General features: G+C 39.7%; 1 protein-coding gene across 1 annotated transcript; it reads left to right on the top strand.

The window, feature by feature from the left end:
* The first annotated feature begins 3,025 nt into the window (after positions 1-3,025).
* sptlc3 (serine palmitoyltransferase, long chain base subunit 3) lies at positions 3,026-24,063 on the top strand. Its single transcript, XM_062430616.1, has 12 exons — positions 3,026-3,124; positions 5,556-5,747; positions 7,089-7,243; positions 8,021-8,169; positions 11,678-11,802; positions 13,722-13,815; positions 15,596-15,701; positions 17,110-17,329; positions 19,780-19,906; positions 21,774-21,909; positions 23,567-23,696; positions 23,829-24,063. The coding sequence occupies exons 1-12, from the start codon at positions 3,026-3,028 to the stop codon at positions 23,940-23,942; spliced, it is 1,647 nt and encodes a 548-aa protein (XP_062286600.1). The 3' UTR covers positions 23,943-24,063.
* The last annotated feature ends 266 nt before the right edge of the window (positions 24,064-24,329 follow it).

Genomic DNA, 24,329 nt, shown 5'->3' on the forward strand with positions numbered 1-24,329 from the left:
CACAGGGCCTGAATGCTTTCAGCCAAAACATCAAACAGTGCATGCAAAGAAAGTCAGATTCTTACAGCTTTGCAATTTAAATGAAGACTTAAAGGACCAGTGTGTAAGATTTAGTGGCATCTAGCAGTGAGGTCGCAGAGTTCAACCGACTTAACACCCCTCCCCTTCTCCATCCCAAGTGTGTGAGAACTTGTGGTAGCTGCGAAAATCACATTGAACGCAAAAGGCATTCTCTAGAGCCAGCGTTTGGTTTGTCTGTCCTGGGCTACTGTAGACACAGGGCGGTACAACATGGTAGGATCTGTGGAAGAGGACCCACTCCCTATGTAGGGCTCATTCTAAGTACAATTCTGATGTTCAGCTGATTGTACATTAATTAAAAAATACTTATGAATATTGTATTTCATTTCTGCCAATTCCATTCTGCTAGATGCCAATAAATACCACACCTTCTACACCACACTGCACCTTTTAGGAACTCTAGATACATGTCAAAGAGACAGCACAATTTCCGACTCTAGTGGGGTGGTAAAGGAGGAAATAATGTCTGTCAAATGGTGAATGAAGGATAGAGTCTCCTACCTATAGTAATACGTGATTTGTGTTTAACTGACAAAGAGACAAAAGATATCAGACAGACTCTAAAATATCATATATTGCAGTTCTTAATCAAATGTGCACCATGTCTAAACACATAGCAGTAGAATATCGCAATAGAGAGTAAAAAGTGTATAGCAGATACTGTCATCTAATTATTTCCTAATCTAAGGGTATAATGTTCAGACATGCATTTGCATTCCAGCTGGACTGTCTGCTGCTTCCCGTATTCTGCTTGTGCACACCCTCAAAGAGACAACCTCTTCAGAACAGTAACAGTTCAATGTAAATATGTAGAAAAACTTTTATTACACTCACTGTCACAACACCAAACATGCTCTGATATACTGTGCACCCACAAACTAAGTGCACCACAAGACCACTGAGTAGGCGTTGAACTTTTACCAACAAAGTCTCTTTGTTTTTCCCTGAAGGGAAAATCTCAACAATGCAGGCAGACACCGAAATTGACGGTAGCCTGCATAGAGAAGCAAGTTTACAATGCTATTTTGATTTGACCCATACCAATAACCATGTGTCTGATTTATGGCACTTTGGTTAATCATCACCTTAAAAGACTAACTGCAGTGACTGCAAATTACTGGTACTGTATGTCTATGTGCCTGCAAAAGCAATGCCACAGTAGCAGAAGGGGATGTAATGTTTATCATTAGGCTGAGCTGGGTTGTTACACATTACTGCTTAAAGCTGTAATCCGAGACATTATCTATTTGGCAACATGTACCCAATAAAAGTTCCTTATTACTTACTGAACATTTGGGGCAGTATAGCAGAGTGGGCAGGAGTTCAAGCCCCCATGCTAGTAGCATCTGTCTTCTGTGGGAGTCCCTGTGCAAGACAATGACACCACCCAAGCTCCAGATGTGGCTGAGTCTGACCTCTAACCTGTACAAGCATCAGGACAGGTTTTATGTCAATAACAAGTACCACATTATCAATATCAATGTAAGGGTCGGGGAATATGACAATTTGTAGTATGAGACAACATAAAATTGGCAACTCTCAGACATATTGCTATACCATATACCTTTAATATCTCTGGCTGTATTAGGCCATAGTGGGCAACATTGCAAATCAATGACCAGGACTGCTGCATAGTGATATTGGATTTTTAGAAATGATTACCTGTCAGGTATATAATTTGCTGGATTTGTCAAAAACAGACATCCCTGTCTGGGTTTTTTTTCTCAATGGAGTTTCCAGAGATGTTGCTATAGCACAATATATATATATATATATTATAATGAAATATTATATTAACATGTTTATACCTTTATAGGGAATTTTATCCATATTCCCCACTTAATGTATGGCTCAATTTTGAGTAATTATGTCAAATTAGTACAAAACTGAGATCTCTTCTGTCTTAACCGTGTGATCTGAATGTCACTGCATAAGTTAAAACCATCTGTAATGTGACTCTAAGGACTATAAGTGTCATTTTGTAATCAGATTACTGTAAGTATTAAACTGTCTATGTTGCTGCTGATGCATTGTGGTGTGTAGTGCTACTGTTTCTCAACAAGACTGACAGATTATCTGCATTTTAACCATAGACTGTATATAAGAAATTTTAACCATGAGTTTAACTGGTTTTCTACAGTCTGCACTCATTTTTAAGTGCAGATTAATTTAAGTTTAGGAGGGAAAATTACAATATGAACTCAAAGTAATTGGAGTACAGTTTCACTGTACGGAGATTTTCTATTTTACAGTGGAAGAGTAAGAAAAGCAATATCTCAATGTAAAAATACTCCATTAGAATTAAAAGTCCTACATTGAAAACTTGTACAAGTGAAAGCACAGTAATATTAACAAAATTTGCATGAAGTATCAATGGTACAATAAGTTGTTACGCAGGAAAAGGGCTCCTGTGAGTGATTTATTATTATGTATTATATTATTGAATTGTTAATGGGTTAATCCGCAAGAAGCATTTTACTGTTGTAGTAATACTGATCACTGAACTTAATTCTATAGATGTTGGTAGTTGTACAACAAGGCATCATATTTTATAAAAGCATATGTTTTGAAAGTAAAATAATCCATGAGTTAACAAGTAGTATAAGAAATGTAGTTGAGTAAAAATGGAAAAGAGATTAAAAGGAAAATAAGCTTAATTTTAAGACTGTATAGTAGAACGTGTGTGAAACAGTTTCTGATCACAACGCAAGTACTTTCATTTCCGTGTCAAAGAAGAAGAGACACATACCGAAACAATCAGATAATGACATGTGATCGGTTTTTTTTAGGGAAGCTTAAAACGCAAGCAATGCTTAGACAATTAGAGGCTGACCCGAAGCAACAGAAAGGAGGAAGTAAGTTGTAACTTCAGTGAAGCACCGCGGTTGTCTTACCTGACAGTCAAACAGAGGAGACAGTCGCTGCTGTCTGTGCCTTAAGGAATATGGCAAGAACAGCTGCTGACGGCAACTTAAAACCAAATTCAAACCAGAATGGACTGAAATGTGAAGATGTCAAGAAAAATGGCTATCACAGGAGTGAGGTATGTCTGACAGCGAATGGATGGTTTCACATTTACGTGCAAAAAAGTAATGTGCAACAAATCATGCACCGTAAGTGCGCCTGTTTTACTGTGCTGGAGTCAGGTATATTTCTTATTTAAGCACTTTATCGGAGAGATAGACTTGAATCTGTGCAGATGTATTTTATAAGGTGTGTTTACCTGAAACGAGCTCAGTGACGTAGGCAAACTTTGTAACCCATGGAGACGGTCTCACAGACTGTATATAAACCACTACAAATCTGCACAATAAATACAATCCCCTACTGAAGATACACTTGCTCAGTGTATATTGAAGTAAACATGTTTGTAAATTGCAATTTCCTGTATCAGCACTAATTTTAGCACTTACTGTGGAACTGGTTTTGTAATGCTATTTCGGCAAAGCTGATACACATTTTCAAATATACTATTTCTTAGCCTATACTGTCGGTGTTTGGTGATTAGTTAACTGTAACAGTTCCTCCATTAGAGACACTATATGTAAACAGCCATAAATGAGCGACCCCGCCCTTAAAACAGGTTCTCTTGGCTAGGTGAGGAAGGTGCTGTCATGTGTTTTGTGATTTTGTTTAACTTTTACTTTGAACGTTTCTAGCCTATTTGTCATTTTTATTTGAATGCAGTAGACATTAGTTTACCTTTGCAAATCACCTGGCTCATTCTGGCTTGAGGCTACGACGCTATTTGTTGTTTATTTGTCAATATGGTAAATTCATTTTTTAACATACAATTTTACTACCCAACATAAGTAGCTGCAATAACGATTTATATCTGTATTTCCTCGAACTAGTCCAACAAATGATTTTGTGTTTAAAATATTGTTACTTGTTTCAGACTCAAATGATGGGTTAGCTAACATTCTTCATGGCTACATCCATGAGGCTAACAGATAAATCACAGCCGTTGGTTGGTTCAAAAATACTCACCGCTGCTTAAAGATATTTCCACATTTCTAAAAGGCCCTTCTGCACAACTGAATTAATTAATGTCCCGTCTGCTGCACTTCATAGACTTTTTTATTTGCTGTCGACGCTGTTATGCTACTTATAAACCAAAAAACAAACAAAAATGGCAGTCGGAAGTGACATCTCTTTAATGGTCAAAACTAAACTAATGTATTTTGTAATAGTAATAGTTCATATTTTTCTTGAGTACAAAACAGTCCTAACTTCAGAAATGATTAACATATTTTTTATTGTGCAGGCAGTGCGTATTTATTTTGCTCCAGATGGACAGAAAAAAAAACCTTCATGAGAACCATAAATGTTATTAAATCATGCAACAATCAATCTTTCATAAAACAGATGGTTAGCGTTAGCTCTTTGAAACCAGTGCAGGAATGTCAAAAATGAAAACAATGATTAGGAAATGTAAGGAACTGAAGCTCTGTTGAAAGCCAAATATTGTTGCCATTTGTTATGTAATAACTGACGGCTGCATTTACCCAACAGTTTGGTTAGAAATGTCCCAATCAAGTGTGATGACAGCAAGGGAAACAGCTTTCCAATAAACATAATTTCTTAAAGGATGGGTTCACAGTTTTTCAAGTCTGTCAGGTGACCATATGAACTCTGAAAGAGGTTTTCCTCACTGTAATCATTCCTCTTTTTCATACTGGCTATTAAAAAGATCCTCTTCAAAGGCGCATTCAGTAGAAGCGATGGTAGGCAAAATCCACAGTGTGTTCACACAGTCATTTTGTGCAAAAATGCATTTAAAGGTTTATCTGTAGGGTTTATATGAGGCTTCAGCAGTCTGAGTTAGTCATGTGTCAAGTGGATGTCGGCCACATTTACAGTCTCTTTAGCTTCAAATTCCCTCTTTGTGTTTCCTAAAACAGTGTTTCCCTGTTGAGTTGTGGTGGAAGTATAGTAACAAAAAGTGGGACATTTTACATTGAAAAACTTGATTCGACTCATTTGATGGCTGAAGCTTGAAGTTTCAGATAAACTTTTAAATACATTTTTGCACTGAAGGAGGACTGTGGGTTGTGAGTTTGGCCCCCATCACTCACTGTTAGTGCACAATATCAGGACTTACTGGGACACACACACACTGGGACAAATTAAACAGAGCCAACATTATGTTTTTCTAACACTTGTGCTTTTTCTGCTCTGACAAGCCTAAAATGTCTCCTGGGAAATGGGCCTATTGTTTGAATGTTAACAGTGTAATATGACAACCTTTTCTGCAGCATTCATTTAATTTAACACAACTACTAACTATAATATCTGTGCTGTTTGTTTATACTTCAGTCAAGTCAGTGCACCAGACTCTCATTTTAATCCAGGTTAATTAGTGTTATTACAAGTATTTGTTTGAAATCGAGCCACTTTTATTCAAATGGTATTGTTTTTATCTTGTCTCATTTGCAATGTAAGACAGCTTATGTGGGCCTGTTGTTGTATAGAAATATGTTCCAGGGAGTGGAGTCGCCTCCAGGCAGCACAGGCTGGAGTCCTTTGAACAGGCGCCAATGTACGTGGCTGTGATGACATACCTGGGATTTGGTATTGTCACCCTGTTTGGCTACCTCAGAGACCTCCTCAGAGCTGTGGGCTTAGAGAAGTGCCATGTTGCCCAGGAAAGAGTGGAACAGAAGGTAAAACATCCAATCATCACAGTCATGTGCATATTGTAGGCATACACATATAATGCAGCACACGCACATGCACACACAGACAGTTGGAATAGAGGAGCATGCATGCCTTGGGTGTCAACACGTTTTGTTTACCCCTAATTATTTCAATTTTTGCTCTTAAGCTCTCCCTCTGCCTTCTTTATTCGTGTTCCTCTGCACTGTAATGTTGCCATGGGTGAGACAGGACACCACTGAGAATATCTGCTGAAGACCTAATTAAATCTCAGAGGATTCAAGTTCCTTCTTTGTTACTGTGCTTCAAATTCTAGACAAGGTCTGAGCATTGCCACATAAGGAGCCATTGTGTTGCCATCGTTTTAAGTGCTTGAATCCAAAACTTGAACTTAAGATATTATAAGTTTGTGGTAATGATTTGTTCTGCACTGCTTGAATCAAAGCAAGTAAAGCTGTGACAAAGTTTTTGTTGCCATTTTGGTAAGGCAGTACAGGCAGAAACAATAAAGCAATTTCAAGCAGGGATAAACAGGCAGTTTTCTCACTCTGTCTGAGAACAGTCACTTATGAAGTCAAGGGATGGAAAGTTTTACTGTATGAGGGCTCTCTCATGGGTGGTGGCTACATTGGATCAGACAACAGCATTGTTAACACTGCTCTTAGGGGTTCATTTTTTGAATAATTATCATATTAATAATAATTACCATATATGTATAAAGGCTACAGTAGATGTAATTATCCCCCCAAGATAACAGAAATGTGGTTTGAAGTCTCCTCTATACTGTAGTCAGAGGAGGACACAATACAATGAACACCTGCACATTCTTGGACTATACAATATGGTCTATTTTTTATGGAAGAGCTCCTAATTACATGTAAAAACTACTTTGAGAATGTGGGCGAAAAGGCCTTTAATCTCTATAACTTCAGGTTCAACATGCAACAAGATTTATTTTACATATTTATGTTGGAGCCAGAGCACACAAAACAGTCTCATACTATAAAGAATGTGCAATGTGAGTCCTTTGGTTTTTAATACCACAATCATTCCAGACGTTAAGGAATTTCATCTCTATATAACAATTTGACATACTGTAAAAGATATACTATGTTATGTTGTAGGCTTTACATGTTGTAGGCTTTACATTTAATTCCCTTTTAATGTGCCGGTCTTTTGAAATCTGTTGTCTAATCAGGGATGTTCTTTGTTTTAGTCCTTGGAGACCTTTTAATGTAACCAGAAAGCCCCATTTCCTGCTTTTTATTGTCCCTATAGTTTTATCAGCAACCCACTTAAAACAACACACTTTAATGCCCTTCTCCTGGCTTATTTGTCTCTGCTTAAAGGATTTCATACCACTTTATCAAGATTTTGAGAACTTCTACACTCGAAACTTGTACATGAGAGTACGAGACAACTGGAACCGTCCCATATGCAGCCTGCCAGGACCTGTCTTTGACCTTATGGAGAGAGTTTCTGATGACTACAACTGGACGTTCAGGTAATACAAGCTTTGATAGATTAGGAGAGCTAGACAATTCAGTCTGTCGGTATGTGTCATCAATATGCCAGTTTTTGGGCCACAGTTGAGATGCCTCTGTGCAGCATGGTCATGGAATATCATATGAATAGGAATATGAACAGAGCCATGGGGAGGGGATATGGCATTATGAATCAGGGAAGAGGGGTAGCATGGATTACATGTTTAAAGAGGTTTAATGTGCCTGGGGAAAACAGTGGAAAAGGAGTAGTCAGTTTGTCTTTTGTGGTAAAGTGTGGTGAATGGGTAAAGAGACATGCAGATAGGTTTTGTAGTGGTTTACAGGTTTGCATGAGCTTTGACGAGAACTAGGTCAACTGATGAAATGGAGCAACATTTAAAACATTGATACTGACGCACACTCTTGTCTGTACCTGAGAAATGTATTTTGGATGCTACTATATTCACTGCATCATTCTTTTTCCAGTTTATTTTAAATTTATATGAAGTCACATATGTTCTTGTACTTGTATATTTGATTATGTTCTTCATACGATCCAAGGAAATAGGAATAACAAATTCTACTGCAGTCACTCACTGGTGTCCCCCTTAAAAAAACATTGCTATAATTGCACTTCTCATGAATAGAATTCCACTGATTATTTAACAAGTTTATAATTAGCTATTGCATTTAATTGAATGTTGATTGCTTTTTATACCATGTAATTAATTCTCTGAATGCGTGTAGGAAAAAAATAGAAAGGCTAAAGGTATTTCCTAATGTTTACATGCCTGCAGATTAACCGGGAAGACAATACACAGTGTCATCAACATGGGCTCCTACAACTACCTTGGTTTTGCTGAGAACAACGCTGATTTCTTGAAAACTGTGGCAGACAAAGTGCACCAGTATGGGGTGGGGGTTTGCAGCACAAGGCAGGAAATAGGTAAGTTTGTGCTCAATGTTCAGTTGTAAAGATAAAAGAAATGTGTGGTAGTTGTCCTATTGACAACTAGGGCACTCAGCTGTATGGCGGTGTCCCTTTTACTTTGTCTTACAGTGTTTCACATTTCTTAGATGTGCATCTTTTAAAAGTCTGTGTCAGACCCTGTATAGGTCGAATATCAAACTGGAAATGATATTCCATCTCCCTCATCACATATGCCATCATTTATTATCTTTCTCTTAAATTACACGGCCTGCATGTTTAATTATCTTTCAGTGGCTGCAATGTAATATGAATTATTCCCCCTTTGTTAAATTATGTAAAATCTGAGGATAAGCTGAGATCATTACACACTGATCCACACTGAGCTGTTGGGAAATGATATCATAGTGAAATGTAACATTATGAAACACCCTGGACATTAGTCTGGATGCAAAAGGAATATGTGTGATGGAAGTGTTAGAGCAGCAAGGATCAGAAAGTGGATCCGTGGCTTCAGATGAATTTTGAACGCTGTTTTATCCTCTGAACTTCAACCCGGTTTCTGATGGTGTCGAAGTGGGCGACGTATGCCAGGATCTCATGTTCCTGCATCCCAATGGTGTTGTAGTGAAATCTGATGATTGGACATCAGCCTAGTGCTGATGAGTAAACATATCGGAGCTCACTGAGCAGGTCACGTGTTCCGCAAAGTCTTCTTGAGGAAAGTAGTTTATTTTCTCTCTGTCAGTGATGTGTGGTTTATGGCACTTCTGACAGCACCGTGCTGAATATCTACTGAGAGCAGGCTAAGGTGAGCAGGTTCTGAGGAGGCCGAGTTGCTGCATAGTGTTGCATGATATCAGCAGTTTGACAAGACCAGAGAAAACCAGAGGAATTAAAGGGCATGTGATTAATAGTTATATGTATGTTTGTCAAAGTGCAAGAACCCCATGCTCCTCCACACTATCCATTATTCATTTATGTGATTTATTTATATGTTTATTTCTCTTTCAAAATTGAACTGTTTTCCACAGAGTTTGTAATCTGTGTTTCAAATGGCTCACTGACAGGGTTAAGGAATAACAAGCATTTCTCCCATGAGACCTTATCAAGCATCAATTATTAAAGACCCCAGTGTCTCTGTAGCAGCACAGATGCCAATATCACCAACGCTTTAGTTCACATGCAGGGATTTGTATTGGTAATACAGACTTTTTTCATTTGAATCTTCAAAATCAAAATTTCCTGGATGCGTTTTTTATTGAATTTACTCAAAGCACTAAATTTATTCAGAACAAAAATCTCCTTTCATACTTCACTCTTGTCTGTGCCTCTGAAGTCCTCTTAAGATGAAAGATACCTATTTGGAATGCACAGTTCCTTTTAAAATGTTCCAGTTCAAAAGTTAAAAGTTCAGATTATAAAGTGACTCAAAATTCTAATTCATTTTCCCATAACTACTAAATGTATGTAAGTGCAGTTAGAATTTTTCCCCCCCAGATTATGTTATTGAATGGGCATGTCAAAGTAGATACAAAGTGCACTGAAAGCACGCCCTGTGAATAAACAGACATGTCAAACATTCATGGATTTGTATAAATGGACAGCTCACTGTTACCGCTTTTCTTGCAATCATTAACATACAGTAAATTAGATAATGATGTCATGCATTCAAATGAATGACAAATTACCAAGATATATTAAGTGTGGCTACGAAGCAAACAGCAGTGGGTGTTTCACAGCCATGTGTATAATAATATACTTATCTGATAGAGCTCTTAGGCATGTTTACATGTTAAAACTAAGCCATGAATTCTGAACTTGTCTGATGAGACTGCAGTTGAAGTTAGTGATAGAAATTATTAACTCTTTGAAGTGGGTTTTTATTATAGTCTTGTTGTAAAAGAAAAAACCTCAGTCATAGGTTTACAATGAAAGAACAAAAGTAGCTTGGTGATTTGCTAAGACAATCTTTATTTTCCCATCACTGTGAGACTCTTCAACCTTGGGAAAAGTCATATAGCTTTGATGATTGTGGTGACAGGAGGGTGACCGTGGTAATTCAGAGGATAGGTAGGAGCAGGTTTTATGAGATGCATGTGACAGTGTAGGTATATTTTATTTCAGTTAACTCAAGTAAGCAAAGTGGTTGAAATCTAATAAAGCCTCTGCTCTCGCTTACCTGAAGAGCATCCAGACCCAGAGCAGCAATATCAGGTTAGCATATCAATAAGGAGGCAGGACATGCCTGTGAAGCCACAGCAATGTAAAATGTTCTTTAAAGAAAGCAAATATCAGTGCAGTCTGATTAAAAAAAGCTGCACATGCCAGCAGGGGCTGCGAGCCTGGGTGGCTGAGGAAATGTATGAATCGATTTGACTTGGTGCAAGGCCTGATGGAAAGCACCGAATGAGAAACACCATAAAGACAGAGTTGCTTCACTGCATTAGGTTTTTATACACATCACTCAATATCCATTTTCCAGTCCTTCCTGAAACATTGAGTCTGTTTGAACTCTCTAATGCCTGCCCACTGTGGTTACTGATTGTTATTGAGTTTGATTGTAATGATTAGTATGCAGTGTATAGGCAATTAATGCACCATTTCCTTATGTGGATGACTTTTGTTTTTGTTTACATTATTAATGGGTTAGGGTTAGGGTTGATGGTAAATTAATGAATGTATGTTTTCAACCTTTTTTAAAGAACTGGCTATGAGTAGATATAAATAGACATGTTTTCCCTGATCTTTTTTTATATCTGCAATGATGTTGACAATTTTATCTTAGAATTAAGTGATATATTGTGATATACAGTATTAGTCGTTAGCAGTCATTAATTGTATCACTAGTGAATTGGAAGTATAGAATATTTTCTTACTGTAGTAAGAACAGTTTATTAAAATGTATTGAACTAATGTTATGATATATTACTACCATATAACTTCACCCGGAGCCAGCTGAAATGAAATACATTATATATGAACCTTTCACTGCTTGCCTCTCCCGCTGTAGCTCACAATTATAACAGTAATTCTTTGTTTTTTTATCAGCTAACCACAAGGGCAGTACAGAAAGCATCCCTGAGATACCCGAAAATCCTGCATTTATTGCACAAAATAGAAAAACACCTTGTCAGGTGGCAGATTACAATCTGATCAATTTGCTAAATGAATTCTGGTCCCCGCCTGTCAGAGTGTGTTATAAGCAACTGCCTCTGTCCCAAAATGTGCTGCAGACATATTTTAGACCTTGGGTAGTTGCACAGAATTACACATTTATCACATCTTGAATCTTTATAAATCTCTTCAAATCCCCAGACAGTGAGAGGCACTGATACTGTGAGTGCTGCTGGTCCAGGCTTTTGCCCCCCAGTCTGCATTATATCAGGAAGCATCAATGTCTGTTAAAACTTGTGACTGCGTGACTACGACCAGAAAACTCTCAAGATTCAAGGACTACCAGATAAACAGACAGGAACAGTGTTCTTGTCACGGTGAGTTACCTTTTGTGATTTTTGTCATATAGGTAACCTCGACATCCACGAAGAGCTGGAGCAACTAGTGGCTAATTTCCTGAGAGTAGAGTCCTCCATGACTTTTGGGATGGGTTTTGCCACCAACTCAATGAACATTCCAGCACTTGTGGGCAAGGTACGTGTTTTAACACACTGAATGCCACACAGCATGCAAAGGAAATCCAACTGTATAAGGGAACAAGTTTCACGGGGAAGTAGAAATTAATTTAGTTAGCCTAGCTTTTGTTCTTCTCTTGCATATGGCCTAAATTAATGAATAACAGTCAAGTAAACTCAACTGCGAACAGCTCCCGACCCACTCCCGTTAATTAAAATCATAATTAAACATTTCAGTAGCCAGGAGGTTGAGGCTCTGGGCATACATAGCGCTTTCAGACAAATAGACAAGGAAGGGCAGGTTTTGTTAAGAGCGCCACTCAAGGGTATGATTACTCCGGCCTGTCGCCACACAAGCCTAGCTCACACAGACGGCCATGGGTTACCAGGGGCAACACACAGCATGAATATCTGTGATTGGACTGGACAGGAAGAAGGGTAGGTTGACTGTTTAAGTGATGAGAGTGGGGTCATTTATGCAGCTCAAGAGGTGCAGCAGCCCCTTAGGCTGCAGCCCCCGCAGTAACCCTGGAGGGGCTGAGGGTCAACCCATACTGCCAACTCTATCCTACAGGGACAGGCAGTGCCAGGACTGGCCTTGCTGTGAAGGCAGAGCTACATTAGAGTGACAGCTGCTGGTAGACCAGGGACTAGGCCAGCTGGACCTCAGGCCAAACTGAGGGTATCTGTCAGTGAGAGGGTGTCAACATACCCTCTACAAGAGTTCATTCAAACTAATGCAGTCAAATGCTTAGAGCTTCCATGTTAAATATGCTAATGCACTGGAGAGAATTTCGTGGAACGGCTGAATTAATTTGCATGCTGATTTGTACCTAATGTGAAGGATTGTTCTCTTCATTAATAAAATTGAGATGTTTGCATTGGTCAAAACTTCATCAGACATAAAACAGGTGAAAGCAGATTTACATATAGAGTACATACAACCAATTTAGCACATAGAGGACCAAGACATAGGTGACTGTGACTGAGCTGTGGTTGGGGGCGGGCTGACATGTAATTGGTCCAGTGGATCCATTTTAGAGCGGTGACTAAGATACAGTACATTCCACAAGGCTGCAGGAAAAAAGCAAAAAGATATGTTGAAATACATTAAAAAGTAACAATCTCTCAAATGATAAAATAAGTTGGTAGAAGGTACTGTTCTGATTCCCATCCATATATTGTGATCACTATAAGGGGTTCACTTTAGAAGCTAATTATTTTCTCCTGTCCCAAGATAGCATTTAATTGACCCACTGTATCTAGAACATGATCATACACCATCTATGCAGATGTCATTTTCATGTCAATGTACTGTATGTATACATATTTTAAAGGGAAACTCCACCAACTTTGCACATCATTGTCTGTTTACAGGTATTTGGTGGTATTGCTGCATTGTGTTAAAATGTATAAAGACTTTTGTGCCTCCAGAGGGAGCTGCATGGTGCAGTGGTGTCACTTGAGTCAGTGTGGGTTGGGGCTGAAATCTACAAATTTGAAAATGACAATAAAGTTAGAAAGAAGTGAGGTTACCCAATCTCTGTAGCTCACTCCTCATTTCTGCTCAAGGATAGCAGCCTGAGGCTACATTAGCCACTAGTAACATGACACCTGAATCTGTAAAGTCAAGTGAATCCTGTCAAGTTGCAATGGGTAGTGTAGGTGCCAGGTTTTGACAAGGAAGAAAATGCATGCGATAAAGAGACAATATCTCTAGTTCTGCTGCTTGATTTTGATCCTTGTTTTGTCTATTGTGAGTCTGACAAAGTTACAAGACTCTGATGCTAAATTGGTGGAGGACTCTTTAAGTTTTTTGGGTTGTTTTGTTGTTGTTATTATTTAATGCAGCTACATATGCTTCAGCTTTTACATTGTAATTTAAAAGCTTTCTTAGGGAAAAATGGCTAATGTTTTTTTCTCTTTGCTGATTTCTAGGGCTGTTTGATACTGAGTGATGAGGTCAATCACACCTCTCTTATCTTAGGGGCTAGACTCTCAGGGGCAACCATCCGGGTGTTCAAACACAACAGTAAGTCCACTTGCTATTTCATCTGAGAATGAGCCATAGCGATTTTGACCGATAACAATACTAATGCAATAAGCAGTGAAGCATGACTTAAACCTGTGTGAGTTTCTGTTTGTACAGCCACCATTGCTCACCCTATCCGGTTTTTCTTGTGTTCTTTCCAAACTATCAGTGCTGTGAAAAAAAACACATTACTTTCTGTGCAGTACAGGATTTGCCTTAGGAACGACCTACTTAACATTCTGTGTTTAGAGCAGCAAATGTAAAAGCTTTAATGCAATGGGTTCAGTTCACTGTCACGGCCGTGTTTATCCATCAGCAGCAGAGCAGCAAAACAGAAGTTTATTTGTATGAAAACGTCATCTTACTTAAAATATCTGTCCTCTATTATATTGTCAAATTACATAGTGTCAATACGAGAGCATTATTAAGCATGTGATACACTGTTCATTTAGCTTACATTAGGAATCTCCTCTGCTTTTTCAGGAGTAAGGACAAATGAGCCAGTCCTCTAGCAGCAAATGTGTCCTGACAGGTACAAGCAGAGTCAGTTATGGGTCCTCCAAGCAGACCCCAGAGGCTAGTCTAAAGGCAAAGAGCCCTCAGGCACCTAAGCAGCTGACCCCTCCCTGCCTCTATACCTCCTTCACCAGACACTCTTTTATTAGTACTAAGCCAATATTTACAAAGCGGGTTATACCAGTTAGCCTAGCAAAAACATAAAGTAATGTTTTGTAGTGATACTTATTGATGAAACCCCCATCTAAAATTTCTGAGTCCCCTTATGTATATTTGACATGCTTGACATGTTAAGTGGCCAGTCTTGTCTGGAGATGGAATTAGCATACCAAAGAGTCGATAAACTGGTCAGTCCAGTCTAGCATTGTCAGAGTAGTCTGTTGATAATACTTCAAATGGTTGTACTGTAGATAAAGGGTGCTTCGTTTGGAGGTTTGCATTCTTTTTCTTTTAAATGATAAAATGTCTCTGTTGGAAGGTTAGGCTTTTGTTTAATGAAGCTAGTCACATTTTTGCATAGTGGAGGTCAGTGCAAAGATAAGATAATTGTATGGATATCATACCATGCATGCTTCACTTGAGGAAGCATAATACCATCCTCCTCATCACCATCATATAATATCTCATCAGGCTGTGGCTTATCTTAAATCAGCGCTTAACTGTGAAATAATCCTTTCCCTATTCTCATCTGTGCACACAGCAAGCCACTGTAGATTCCTCCAGTTTCCTTATTGTTGAGACTGGTAACATTAGATGCATTGTGCACTGCTGAGCTTCAGGAAGTAATTTTTATCAGATGAGCATCTGTTGCCTCTTTACTAAACCTGTTGTGCAGCAGCAGACTTATCAATCATCTATGACAGAGTATTGGCTATGACAGGTTTACTTGCTGCTCAGCTGGAAATGGTTGGATTGCAGTCATACTTTGAATAATGCTCCCTATTAGCTAAAGTCATTCAATACTGCCATCTGCTGGTGAAGCAAAAGACAATGATCATTAAGACAGAATTTTATGCAACCATGCAGACGGCAGTGAGGAAACCTTTGGCCAAACTCATGTTTTGCTCAGTTAGTAATCCTCTCTGATACAGACTTTGCAGGTGTTCATGAGCATCAGGCAGCAGTTATTTCCTGTTTGTTGTGTGTTTTTATAGCACAGACTATTCTGAACATCACTGTGTGTTATAAGCTTTGTCTTTCTCTTAATAATATTTTTTGGGTTGCTGTCTGTTTTTGTATGTGTCTGTGTGTGTGTTTCTGTCAGACATGCACAGTCTGGAGAAGATGCTAAGGGAGGCGGTTTGCTCAGGGCAGCCTCGGACCCACAGGCCCTGGAGGAAGATCCTCATCATGGTGGAAGGCATCTATAGGTCAGCTGCCAGCTATTATACAACACACAGACATATTACTCACAGACACATATCTTGGGTCAGCAGATTTGTTGTATCAATCTTTTTAAGTACAGGCTTCAAAGTGGTCTTAAGCACAGGTTTGTAGAGCCAGATTCAGACTCTGCTCAGGTAGGAATCTTAATTTGTAACCTGAGGAGAGCTTTCTGTCTGTGTTTAGCAGTCCCTGTGAGGGTCCCTGTTTCAATTGCTTCCCTTTCTACCCTTGAATATTGGATAGCGCGAGTGTGTGTGCGCGTGTGCGTGTGTGCGTGTGTGTGCGTGTGTGCGTGTGTGCGTGTGTGCGTGTGTGCGTGTGCGTGTGTGTGTGTGTGTGTGTGTGTGTGTGTGTGTGTGCGCATGGTTGGGTACCGTTTGATTACTGGAGAGAGGAGAAAGGTATTGTGTGTCTCTCCTGGCAGTGAGCTATCCTGAGTCTTAGTGACCCTTTCCATCTGCTCATTAGCTCCAAATCAAGGCCAAATAGAGCCACAGAGATTGACTTGGCTACACCCCCAGCTCCAACTGTTTATCACAGGCATTTTCTCTTCCCCTCTCTTGCCTCTTTTTGCCCTCAGTTGCATTTCTGATCTAAAAAAATAACATATCTATAGTGCTTTTGGTAAACATGTCGTTTTTCATCAACACATTTAATCAATTAATTAATTGTTTTATGACAACCCTCTAATCAATCAAAGAGGAAAATCTTGAACATGGCCATCCGTTGGTAGTAATATAGTAATTAGTTTCACAACCATCCTGGTAATTTGAGAGACAACTTAATTGCACATCATCAAACAGGCTTTATCAGGCAATAATGTCTAATGTCTGGCTCAGATATAAGCGAGATGCCGCCTCTCGGTACAGCACTGAAAGAACTAATGCTCCATCTATCGCCTCTCCAGTAACATCAAAAGGCTCGGATAAAGAGTAAGCATGCTTTAGCATTATCCTGAGCCTGCCTTTGATGTCCACACGGGTCCTGGTGAAACCCTGTCTTATGTCATTTGGACTGCAGACATTCTCAGCCGTAGTAAGGATAGCAGGTCTGGGATTGCTCCATTTCTCCTGCCGTATATTCACTCATGCTGTCCATTTGTAGCCTTAAAAGGCTTGCATCAGAGGGGAGGAAGAGATTGGAGAGAGGTGGGAGTAAAACGAAAGAGGCCAGCAAAAAGATTCTTGGAAGATTGAAGTATGTGAGATTATGTAATATAGAATTACAGATGTACAGATGCTGCGCAGTTGATGAAGTGAGGTCGAGGTCAGCTTATTTTCCTTTTAACAGTAATCACTTTAAGAGTTTCGTTAACAGTTGATTAAATGTGTGTGTCCATGTTTTTTCTTGTTGTAACTTTTATTCCTCTTTTGTGCGATTCTTTGTCATTAGCATGGAGGGCTCAGTGGTGCGACTTCCTGAGATCATCGCTCTGAAGAAAAAATATAAAGCGTATCTGTACCTCGATGAGGCCCACAGCATTGGAGCAGTGGGACCTACAGGGAGGGGCGTGACCGAGCTGTTTGATGTGAACCCAGCTGATGTGGATGTGATGATGGGCACCTTCACCAAGAGCTTTGGGGCTGCTGGAGGCTACATTGCAGGGAAAAAGGTTCCTGTCCATCTTTGGATTCTCTGTTTCAGTTTTCTCTTCATTCAGTTTCATTTGAAGTTAATATTAATAGACTTTTGTCTCAATGAACATATCCAAATATCTACACTCCCTTTTTATTAGTAGTAGTTTTTTTTCTAAAATCAAGTTATATATCTGTGGATTTAACATGTAATAAAGGCCCTTAGTGAGAACACTACTGGGAAAGTCACAGCATGACTTTCCCAATATACACACAGTATACACTGTCTTGATGCAACAGCACAACAGCTGATAGAAGAGGCAGTGTAGTTGCTTAGTATTCCTTTTTTAAACTACAACAGCAGAGCAATGTTACACCTAACAACTCTGCCTGTTTTAAATTATAACACCATCCATCATCACTGTTTTCATTTCCCTTCATATCACCACTTCATAGTACACACGTAAGAGACTTAACTTGTTAACACTGCGTCGACCTGTTGATTCTCCTGTCAGACAGAAACTAGTCTGGTTGCTATGCTGCTCATTAAAAGTAATTCTCCTGGACCTGAACAGGGTCAAGATGTACAATATGTAGGTGGGATTAATCCCACTGAAACAATTCCGATAGCCTTGGGTAAGTTGCCAGTCTCAGGAAACCAAATAAAAAAAGATGACTTTGTGATACTTTCCGGTCAGTGTTTAAACAGCCTGGCAACAATTGTGTAACAACATTAACCTATTTGGCTCGAAAGCAGGTTAGAACACACCATGAAAAGTGTGTTTAAAAACAAATTTATCCAGGTCTGTTTTTCAAGATGTATGCTTTTTAACCATACACACTCCATCACATCTCTCCCTTGAAGCTCTCATGTGTCCAACAAATGTTCACCAGGCTGTGACTCTGGGCCTTTGTAATTCCTTTTTACTCCATTAAAAAGTACACTTTAGTACATAACCACACCGGTTTTGTGGCAGTTGATTAGAAAGCAACAGAGGAAACGGCCATGTTGTTTGAATTAGGTATTCAGAGTGGGACCCTTCCTGCCCTTCCCTTATGTTGGCTCAGCCCCGCTCTGCCATAATAAGAAGGTAAAGCTGGCATAGGGCCAGCCCCTTCTTGTGGCAGGCGTCGGAACTGTGCTCCAGATTTAACAGGATGGCCTTTAACAAGCATGATAATGTTTGAAGTATGAACACTCTGCCTGATTTGACAGCTGGCAGTAGTAAACTCCTGAAAGAAACAGGCAGGAAAAGAGAGAAAGCCTTTAGATTTGTTGTTGTGGTGAAATCTCCCAAATCCTACATTAAATGGATTTGCGTTGCCCGACAAAAGACTGCAGATGTGTTCTGGAAAACAGTCATGTTATAGCTATTTTATGAGTGTACCAAAAATAAATACAGCAGTGAATATACTCCAAGCTCCTTCTAATTCACTTCAACCTTGCATGGAGGAGGTTTTGTTCATCATCCCTTTATTCAAAAGCTGGGATGGCATTTAAATTGGGTTATCAAATATATCCATGTAAGGACCAAGTGTGTGTGTGCTGCGCTAGCACTGCTCCTATTCTGTGGCATTGTGGACACGTATCGCCACATCAGTACTGCGACCGCCATGTGGCTGCGGAAAACACTCTGAGCTGTCACTCCACGCCCCAGACGTGAGATGGATTTCGGACATGTTCTCTTAACTGGTTTATCTTGGTTGCACCAAAATCCTGCGGGGCCCTAAAGCGGTGAAAATCCCCTGCCTTAAATGAAAACAGATGTCAGGTTGTTTCAGGGCTCTGACTTTTGAGCATTTCCCCTAAAATCCCTTCCCCTTACTGTATGTGTGTGAGGAAGCCACAGCCACCGCCCAGCAGGGACAGATGGCGGTGAGTGGAAACGGTGGCCAGACAGCATCTCCGGCTACGTATCATCACCCTGCACCCGCTGGCCACCGCTCAGCCACCGAGCAGCAGCCCATCACAGCTCCAGGCCCGCTCCAACCTCAGACCACTTACACACACATGCTCCAGGGACCCGTGGCTGAATCAGTTTCTTGAAATCTTGCTCTTCTCTTGACAACCACAAGCAGAATTAATCTCTTGCTGACATTTAGGAATAATGAGCATGACAGTCCTCATTCTGGCTCATTTCAGCATCGGTTCTTTCTCAAATTAGTGCTCTGGCTCCCTCAGAGCGGAGAGCAGGAAAGCATCCAGAGCTATTTTACAGTCAATGCCAGATAGTCATGGTGACAGAGAAATGACTTGAGGTATTTTAATTGATTCTCAGGTGTTGCCTGTGCATGAGCTCTCTCTAGTGGTCCTAGAGGAAAAGTGCAGGGCCTCACTTCTTTCACAGAAGATATGAAATCAAAAGTTTATTTCTGTAAATACACATCAGGCACACAATCAATATTTTTTTCCTATTTATGATCAAAAATAAATTGTGAACATATTGTGTGAGGTAAATGTGTTGATTATCCGTATCCTATATTACAGGAGCTGGTGAACTACCTGCGCAGCCATTCACATAGTGGAGTATACGCCTCGGCCATGTCTCCTCCTGTCACTGAGCAGATCATACGGGCAATGAAGTGCATCATGGGAATAGACGGGAATTCGGAAGGTGAGTATGTCAGCGCACTAGAGCTCCTTCCAGTGAATGTCACTCTCAATCTCAGTCTCATTATCCATATACACGTCAAACTTGATGTTCTCTGCTCAGACAAATATTATGTCTGTCTTATAAAAAATGTTACACCTATATAATTTTTATGGTAACAATAGCAAACCAAATCCAGAGGACAGTACCAATGTTAACATTAGGAGTTACTCCAGACCTGCAGGGAAAGACAAACAGCTGCTTGGTCAGAAAATGTGGTAGCAATTACTGGGGTCTGCAGTGGTAGAAAGAGGGGGGACACTGAGCACACGTGACCTTAACGTGGAGGAAATCATTTTCATGTGTGTTGTGAGGAACCATGTACCTCTGAGAAGTTTCTTCTTTAAGGGCATCAGACACTAGGGCAGGGAAGTAGTCATTACCAGACCAGCCGCACTACCGCCAGAGCAACTCTTCTTGAGCTATCATGGTTGTAGCTTCAGTAGTGGTGGGAGTAGAGTAAGTACACATATAGTGGTTGTAGCATTAGAGTAGTGACTCTGGAAATTCACACCAAGGGCAAAGGTTAGAGTTGAGGAGCAACAACAAGCCTAAGCAACAGGAAAATAAGCAAATAAAACTGCCATGCAGCATCATGCAAAATTACAGAACATGTCTATCATAGAGTGCTGTAATGGTTTAATCACTCCAAGGTCTAAAGCCTGGTATGTTGTTCTGTTGGCGGCTGAGGTGTATCGTACTTTCATGCAGAGATGAGTAACTTCCTCATCTGGCTCTGAACCAGACATGCCTTGTGTCTGACGTAGCCCAATGAAATAGCTGTTGTGGAGAAATGAGTTTTGACCTGTCTTATAGAGGGAAGGGAACACTGCAGTCTTTCAAAACATCAAAACACTATAAATGCACACTGCGGCAAGAAACGTGAAATGATCTTAGTGTATATGCCATGTTTGTTTTTATTCATCTTCTTCTCAGTCTTGCTCTGCCTCCCTTATCTTTCTCTCAAATGTAGAATTTCGCACTTTAAGGCACACTGGTGGCAACAGCTCTTAAATAGGGAAAACCTCCGACAGACAGCAACATCCACAAATTCTCACCTACCACCTATGGTTCCTGTGTCTGGCAGCATGTTTTTGACCTCCATGCCCTCTCTCTTTGCAGAGAGGAACAATTTACAAAATGGGGCCTGTGCTTTTTGGCAGATGCCCGAATGTTATGTTGTTATTTTTTTTCCTTCGCTCTCTCTCTCTGCTGAGATAAGGGATTTAAAGTGCTCTCTTACATCCCTTTGAAAGAACTGCCAATCTGTTCCCAGGTAATCAGAGGGAAACAGAGCTGTGTTCCAAGGCTGGGCCATGCCAAACTCTGCTGCAGCCACGGAGCAACCTGGCTCCCCAGTGATTCACATCGTTAGGGCACACAGGGGGTTAGCAGAGTGCTCCGCCTCTGCTGCCTTTGATTTTTTTTCTAATACATTTATATGAAATACATGCAATACTTAAGCATGATTTGTATTCCGTTTTAGTTATGGCTACGCTCCAATGGCAACCCAGAGTCACTCATTTTGTGCGAAATCCATCGTATCCAATTTGCCAGCCCTCATTTTGGCAACATGCAAGTGCGTACACCATGCCGTCAGGCGGACAAAACTGAACCATCTGCTGCTGCAGCTGAGTTGTAATCATAGTGTAGGCTGGAATGGCCCAGATGGAGGTGCAGGACTCAGGATGCGATAGCCCTCCACGGAGCATACACTACATTAGCTACTACTGACAGGTGATGTCCCTTTCGGCAGGGGCCAGCGGAAATATGCAAAAAAGCAGTGAGTCTCACTTATGTACATCTGGTGGTGTCCTTGTTTTAATGGTAGGTATTAGACGGATCCGCCAACTGGCAGAGAACACAAGATACTTCAGGGCCAGACTGAAGAAGATGGGCTTCATCATCTACGGCCATGATGAATCACCTGTGGTTCCAGTCCTACTCTACATGCCAGGCAAAGTGGTGTAAGTACACTTAAACTCTCATCACATTGGCACAGTACTGACAGATACATTTTCCTCTTTTGGAGTAGAGTGTGGATATTGTCATGTTAATTATGCATTACCTAATTTTGAAGCTATAAGTGTTAACTTCATTGGCCCTTGTTGTCACAAGCAATTTCTGGCCAGGTCACTGTGTATCATCTCTCAGTGATTTGAATAGCTGCTAATATTGCACTCTCAAAGTTTCCATGAATCAGTGGTGTAGACTGGTATCTGTGACCATTTAGGAGGAAACATCAGGTACTGGTTATGTATAACTCAGGTCTGCTTCAGCCACTCAGGTATAATCAGTTGGGTATAGAGTGTCTTTCAATGCTCATCACTATTAATACGCATGAAAAGTCCAAACCATTCAGCAATTGCTATAATCAGAAGCGTCTGTAGTGTGTGATTACAGTAGTACACTAGCAATGATGGGTTCAATAAAATAATACATAATTAGTTAGGAGTAATTATTTTAATGGGCGTTAGTAATGTAAAGTATAATAGTTTTTACCAGTTTTGGCCTTAAAGATTATTTATCAAAACATGCATTTCTAACTTAATTCCAAGGTTGGTTTTATTTGAATTTTTAAGACACATTTTAAAGACAATTTTATGAAGAGTAACAGTCTGATATTCACTGTACTGTTATTAAATATTGTACAATTAAATATGTGTTCAATCTACATATGTTCATATACCATGTTGTGACATAAAGATGATGCTGGTGCTGGCTTGAGTTTTTGCAGCAGCATCATCAGTGTGGTGTACACACTATTATGTGTTATAGGGCTAAATGGATGCATCAATATAATTTAATACACACAAAACATTTTATACATACAAAAGGTTTTTTTTGTCTTTACATTGCTGTGTCAGATTCACCAAATATTTTCCAAAACATATTTTTATGATCTGAACTCTCCAAACTGTCCACTTTCTCACAAAGTTAGGGATCATTTACTACTTGACCTCACCACGGTAAAAGTCAGACAAGTTTATATTGTTTTCAAAATTGTAAGTTATGTGTTTTGATTTAATTCATCATATTTTGCAGAAATTATGATGTCATTCATACCACATATCCAAATTGCATAATTAAGGTTTTGGAAAGGCGAGGAGCAGCAGCATTTCTCATGATTGCTGAGGCTAAGCAGCTAATGCTTTCTCATTCTGATGTGGCTCTTGGTGTCACTGCACATTTTGGAGGCTTCAGACCATAAAATGTGAAATTTAAAAAAAATAAATAAAAGAAGATTGTTCAGTTTTGTACTGGTAGGTAATTTTGATTGCATTTTGTAGATAGTGAGACAGTGACACTGTACAGACACAGGTGCGGTGATTCACACCAGCACCAGCAACTTTACAAGCTCATAGTGACACTGTTGTTGGTGAGAGGTGAAATTTTGCCCTAAAGTTTTGTAATTATGAAAAGATATCATCACAAGAAAAAATCCTAGTGCCACTTATTGTTCAGGAAACGTAAAGTCAGTGACTTTAAAAGAATATCACCTGATAACAAACATTAGAGGTGACTGCACTGAGTCAGAGAAACCTTTACTTGAAACTTGCAAAAACTACAATCTTTTGTCTTCTATGTAAAAACTGGTAGTTCTGTTTTTCTGTCTCTGCATAGGGCTTTCTCACGAGAAATGCTGCAGAGGAAAATTGGTGTAGTGGTAGTCGGCTTTCCAGCCACGCCGATTACAGAAGCCCGAGCTCGTTTCTGTGTGTCTGCAGCACACACCAGAGCCATGCTGGACCAGGTATACACACAGTACAGATGTAGAAATTTACCAACATTCACTTTTTTCATTATCTTTTCTCAGTATTCACAGACTTTTTTTTCCTTTTATTTAAATAAAACACACATTCTGAGACTTTTCTTTTGTCCTCAGGTGCTTCACCATATGAACGAGGTGGGAGACACTCTCTGTCTGAAGTTCTCACGACAGAAATATTCCCCCTGTACTGACCTCTATGGCGAGACAGACTTTGAGCTGGACAGCTGATATGACCCTTGACACCTTCACTTCACAGTGTCAAAACTAAGTCTAAGTGTCCACGCCACAGCAGACCCATAAACACACAATGTTGAGTAACACCCATGTCTCGCAGCAGAAGAAGGGCCAAATGTTTGCCAGCTGCTTTTTTATATGTTTGTAAAACATTATGATTTAATAGAACACTTTCTTGTGCTTCTTAACAAGAGAAAGTATTTGAACTCTTGAGAGCATGAAATACTTTATCTCTGAATAAATTGATCTGTGAATACATAAATGTAATTATTGCACATGCCTTGCTGGATTGTTCTCAAACTCAAGTATACTGTAAAATACTGTATATTTACTATGTACAACTATTTTAGTGAGACGAGCGACATATTGTTAGTTAAGTTA

The sequence above is a fragment of the Scomber scombrus genome, chromosome 12 (genome assembly GCF_963691925.1).
Source record: "Scomber scombrus chromosome 12, fScoSco1.1, whole genome shotgun sequence".
In the NCBI taxonomy this organism is placed as follows: domain Eukaryota; kingdom Metazoa; phylum Chordata; class Actinopteri; order Scombriformes; family Scombridae; genus Scomber; species Scomber scombrus.